The sequence below is a fragment of the Nerophis lumbriciformis genome, linkage group LG39 (genome assembly GCF_033978685.3).
Source record: "Nerophis lumbriciformis linkage group LG39, RoL_Nlum_v2.1, whole genome shotgun sequence".
In the NCBI taxonomy this organism is placed as follows: Eukaryota; Metazoa; Chordata; class Actinopteri; order Syngnathiformes; family Syngnathidae; genus Nerophis; species Nerophis lumbriciformis.
In genome coordinates this window covers 7,948,628-7,954,436 of record NC_084586.2, presented here as the reverse complement: position 1 = coordinate 7,954,436, position 5,809 = coordinate 7,948,628, and the positions used below count along the sequence as shown (strand labels likewise).

The following is a 5,809-nucleotide window of genomic DNA, read 5'->3' as shown; positions in this document are numbered from 1 at the left end:
CATGCTAACGTTAGCATGCATCAAGTACCAAAATATGACTGCGGTGTATACCTACAAAATTCGCAAAAAAATAGCATGCTAACAGGCATCATTTGTCAAGTAACAAAATATTTGATGAATATTTGGTGTCTACCTGCAAAATTTGCTTAAAAAGCTGGCATGGTAAATTGCTAACTCTAACATGCGTTAAGTACTAAAACATATTACTCTAAGGAGTGTACTGGAATTTTTTTTTTTTTAAATACTAGCATCAAAATATAAAATTAATTAAAAAAAAAAAAAAGGTAGCATGCTAACAGGTATCATTTGTCAAGAAACAAAATATTTGGCGCTAAGCAAAATGAGCAAAAAAGATAGCGTGCCAATATTAGCATATTAACAATGAGCTACGGGCCGCACTGCTTCATTCCAAAACAATACACGTGCGTGTGCGCCCGTGCCAAAGCTGTGACTCCGCCCCTTTGCCCTCGTTAAGCTCCTGAATGTTGAACCGGAGCTTCGTGACGACATGAGTCCACGTCTTTCCCCGAATCCTCCCACGCGTTTTCCCTTTCTTTTGTCCGCCGGGGAAAACTCCTTCAAACCCCCAAAATGCCGCGGTCTTGAGTCACGGTCCCCGGCGGGGAAGATCAGCGGATGCTAGTGAAATAACATTAGCCTGAGGCCCGAGGTGATTAAAGGCAACATAGCAGTGCGGTGATGTGAGCGCCCCTCCTTGCCGCTGCCTGGGCCCCCTCGGGTTATGACAGAGAACAGACGCTTACATAAGAGCTGCAGGAATGCTTTAAGAGGGGCCCCTGGCGGGCAGCACATCATGACACCACACAACTTAAAAAGTCAGCTTTTTATTGTGGAGTCCCAAATAAAAATGAAAGAATAAATTACTGTGAAATGAGCGAACCTTCTCTGTCCGTGTCAGCAGGGTCTTCCTTCATTTCGCTTGCGTCCTCTCCACGCAAAACTTCATGTCTGGTAAACATATTGTACTCCTCTTCAGTGTGTGTGTGGGGGGGGGGGGCAAAGGTGACTGCTCGGGTCCTAGGCGTAGGGCGCCACCGCCGCAAGGATCTGCAGCGCCATGGATACACACGGCACCTGCGCCGCCACGTAGGCCAGCGAGCGGGTGGGCGCCGGCAGGGCCCCCAGGTAGGCCACGCTGTGCAGCGCCCGGCCCCCCAAGAAGGCCAGGAAGTGGAGGCGCGCCACGGCCAGCGAGGGGCCCGTCATGGAGTAGACGGCGCCCAGGAAGAGGAAGGGAAGGATGTTCTCCATGTCGTTGCGATGAGCTCTGCAAGAAGACGAGGACGTTTGGGTTTTGAAATGGACTGAGTTTGCAAAATGATAAATGTCGTGCATTTCTTTGAGAATTTGTGTTATGGGAGTAATGTGTCTCCACTGGTCTCTGATTAGAACTTAATTCCAGAACACCTTGCCTCTTGGATTGTTTACACATCTTTTGAAAAGTTTGTATGTTGTTGTTTTTTTTACGTTGGTATTCCATTAACCTCATACGACCATATAAATACAACAAGTTCAATTAAAATGTCAATTAAAACTAAATATCAAATTCAACTGTACATTAAAATTGTTTAATAACAGTAAAAAAAAAAATGTATTTACTTGAAATAAAAATGTAATTACATTTCATTTCATTAAATTCCATAAAATGTTTTCACATTTTGTTATGTTGTCTTGTGTTATGCCATATTATGTTTGTTATGCTATTTTATGCTATATTATTCTATACTATTTTATGTTATGTTATGCTTTATATTATGTTATGCTATGTTACTGTGTTATAGTATGCTATACTATGCTACGTAATCATATGCTATTCAATATTATATTTATGTTGTGTTATTTTATGCTATGTTATGTGATATTATATTTGTTATATCATGTTCTTTTGTATTATTTTATGCTATGATATGCTGTGCTATATTATGATTATGTTATGCTAGGCCATATTATATTTGTTGTTATTTTATATTGTGTTGTGTTGGTTTATATTATGCTATTCTATGCCGTGCTATGTAATGTTATGCTAAACTGTGCTATGCTTGTAATGTTGTGTTGTGCTATGCTATACTACACTACACTATGCTATATTATGTGTGTTGTTATGCTATGCTATACTGTGTGCTGTTATGCTATGCTATATTATGTGTGTTATGCTATGCTATACTACGCTAGATAATGCTACACTACGCGATGCCATCTAATATGTGTTATGCCATGCTATGCTATATCATATTTGTTGTTATTGTCTATTAATGTTTTTGTGTTGTTAATTTATGCTGTTATGCTACACTATGCTATGCTAAACTATGCTATGTTGGTAGTGTTGTGCTGTGCAATGCAATGCTATGTTGTGCTAAATACCTCGCTAAATGTTTGTAATGTTATGTTTTCCTATGTTTTATGTTATGCTATGCTATGCAATGCTATTTTCTGAACGTATTCCGACATTGATGGCCACGTATAGAAAAACTGAAATGAAATGCCTATACGTACGCAAAATACAATTCAATGTTGATAACAAGAAAAGTGCAGCAGTTTCTCTTTTAATGATGAATATTTTTTTATTTTAACGATAATGATTTTGAGGGTTTTATTTAAAAAAAACGCTGCTATGATGTGAATATCAAGTTTGTCTTGAAGTTTATCATTTCTCTCTGTCTGTCTTTTGTCGTACGCACGCCATCCTGTTGCACGTTTATAAAGCATACAGAGCCACCGTACTGCATCTTAGATGTAGCGCTGGAATTGTGTCACCATAAAGTGTTGTTGCAACAGCGTCATGTTGTGTTGTGTTGTGCAGCGTTGCGTAGTCGCCCATACCTGCGGCACCTTTCCACGTCGGGATCCAGCCTGTGAAACTGCAGTCCTCCGTGTCTCAGTGCGTCCTCCGGGTTAGCGAAAGCCTTCCACGACAAAAAACAAGAACATTGCGGCGTTGCGAGTGCAAGTCCCGCATGTACTCTTGGGGTCCCACTCACCTTCTTCCGCAGCCGCACTTGTCCCGTGATGACGGCCATGGCGTACATCTTCAACACCAGCAGCACCGCGTAGAAAACAAAGCAGGAGAAAACGTCATTCCTGATCATTGTGACTGCCGCTGTCCAAAAGTCAGAGAGGAGAAGTGGAAGAGTGAGCTCAAAGGAGGGAGGGGGGCTGATATTTGTAGGCTGAGCCTCCACCCACTTTTTGAGTCAAAAGGATGATGGCAGCAAAGCGTTCATTCATAGTCTGCTTCTTCTCCCACATGTGAAATGTCCAAACACGCATCACTCGGGCCCTCAGGCTGCAGTTCGGCTCTTTAAAAAAAACTTTTTTACTTTGCTCAGCTGCCTTACACATCCTACAGTCTGGACTTTTAGTCAGCATTACGGACGCCAAATACTCCCGATTGCCTTTCATTTATTTCATTGAAGACTAGAAATTGTCTTCCGAAGACCTCAAGTTGCTCAAAATATTCGCAAAAACATTAAAGGGGCCTAATATGCACAACCAACTTTTCTGACCTATTGGTAGATGTTTTTGTGTACCGTATTTTCCGCACTATAAGCCGCCCCGGGTTATTAGCCGCACCTTCAATGAATGGCATATTTCAAAACTTTGTCCACCTATAAGCCGCCCCGGACTATAAGCCGCGCCTACGCTGCGCTAAAGGGAATGTCAAAAAAAACAGTCAGATAGGTCAGTCAAACTTTAATAATATATTAAAATCCAGCGTTCTAACAACTCTGTCCCAAAATGTACGCAAATGTGCAATCACAAACATAGTAAAATTCAAAATAGTGCAGAGCAATAGCAACATAATGTTGCTCGAACGTTAATGTCACAACACACAAAATAAACATAACGCTCACTTTCTGAAGTTATTCTTCATTCATAAATCCCTCGAATTATTCTCCTTCGGTGTCCGAATTGAAAAGTTGGGCGAATGTGGGATCCAAAATGGATCTCGCTGTCTCCCTGTCTTAGTGAAGGTGTGTTCGCCTTCGGTCATCCATTGTTCCCACGCAGTTAGCAGTCTAGCTTCGAATGCCCTGTTGACACCAATATCTAGCGGCTGGAGGTCTTTTGTCAATCCACCCGGAATGACGGCGAGTATTGAATTAAGCGCGTAAGCGTGTCTCTTAATGTGATGTTATGAGCTAGCAAATATAACAACTACACTACCCAGCATGCAACGATAGTGACGAGCATGCGCGGTAGCCCTGAGAAGCGTTGTTGTATGCTGGCAGTTAGAATGTGGTTATGAGCACGCTGTGAGTAAACGTTGAGAACTCAGTTAACACGCCTCGTCTGCATTATTTATAATTAGACAGACAACACACTTAATAGGAGCCATTTTGGGGTCTTTACATAAACACACAAATGGAAATGAAACGTCACATATCCCAGCATGCACCGGGCGCTTCTTCTACGGGGAAAAAAGATGGCGGCTGTTTACCGTAGTTGCGAGACCTAAACTTTATGAAAATGAATCTTAATATTCATCCATATATAAAGCGCACCGGGTTATAAGGCGCACTGTCAGCTTTTGAGAAAATTTGTGGTTTTTAGGTGCGCCTTATAGTGCGGAAAATACGGTATTTGGGATTTGCATGAGTCCCGAAAATGTGAAATCATTGCGGGGAAATATATAAAACAATCTTCTAACTTCCTCCAAACGGTCCGTTTGGAATTTTGTTTAAGTGTGACGTCGTCATCCATATATGGTAGACATTTACCCAAACATCCTTGCACGAGTCTGCCTTTTTTTATTTATTTAAATACATCATGATGGAAACCCAATGAAGGAACATTTTGTTGTTTGTTTTAACCAGAAAAAGTCACTACACACATTTTCAGCCTCATATAAAGTAAAAAGTTATTTACTTTAAATGTTTTATGATTCGTGGCAATGTGCCTTCAACTTGAAGAAGTAGCAAACTTTCACAAAAAGATGGATTTTCTGAAAAAAATAATTTTAATGGCAGAGTGACTGCTCTTCATGGCAATGGAGGAGACAATGAAACGGTAGGTTAGAAATGTGTAAATAATACGCTGGCAATGTTAGCTCGAGTTGTTGCGTAGCTATCTTAGCCTTCTACTGTAAGACAATAGAATCTCATCCTCTGGCAAAATAAAGAATGAACATGGGATTTGTGGAGGGAAAAACATTGTCTATCACGATAACATGAACATTGTGTCGACTGAAGACTTTAAATTGGCTTAAATGTTTGCGAAAACACTTTGGATAAGTTCCGCACAGACTCCTAAATTGTTTGCGATGTTTGAAAAGAGGTACATGTCTACGGAATACGTGCATCGGATATTTGAAGACTACACTGTCTTTGACGTTGACAATAACATTCATGTCCCGTCAACCCTTTGGTTGTATATTGTATATTGCAAAACTAAATTGTTTTTGGATGTTTAAAAACACGTACGAGTGTACGAAGCAGATACAAAGGAGTCATGGAAGAGAGTACACTGCGACGTTTACGAAAACACATATATTAGGTGGGTTGAATTGTCTTTAATGTTTGCGAAAATGAGTACAAGACTCAAGACTCAAGACTTAAAAAAACATACAGATATTAACGCAAGAGGTACATTGGATTCGTAGAAGACGGTACACTATCTTTGATATTTATGGAAACCCATTAATAATAATAATGATGGATTAGATTTATATAGCGCTTTTCTAGACACTCAAAGTGCTTAGCGCATTAAGTTAGCAGAACAGTTTTTAATGTTTACTAAAACGAGTATGATATACTGACAGAAGACTTACAAAAACGTACAGAGGTTTACG

General features: G+C 40.4%; 1 protein-coding gene across 1 annotated transcript; it reads right to left on the bottom strand.

Moving 5' to 3' along the window:
- Window positions 1–363: 363 nt before the first annotated feature.
- Window positions 364–3,136, bottom strand: ptges (prostaglandin E synthase). Its single transcript, XM_061931951.1, has 3 exons — window positions 3,000–3,136; window positions 2,842–2,924; window positions 364–1,288 (listed from the first exon to the last, which is right to left on the bottom strand). The coding sequence occupies exons 1-3, from the start codon at window positions 3,105–3,107 to the stop codon at window positions 1,039–1,041; spliced, it is 441 nt and encodes a 146-aa protein (XP_061787935.1). The 5' UTR covers window positions 3,108–3,136; the 3' UTR covers window positions 364–1,038.
- Window positions 3,137–5,809: the final 2,673 nt, after the last annotated feature.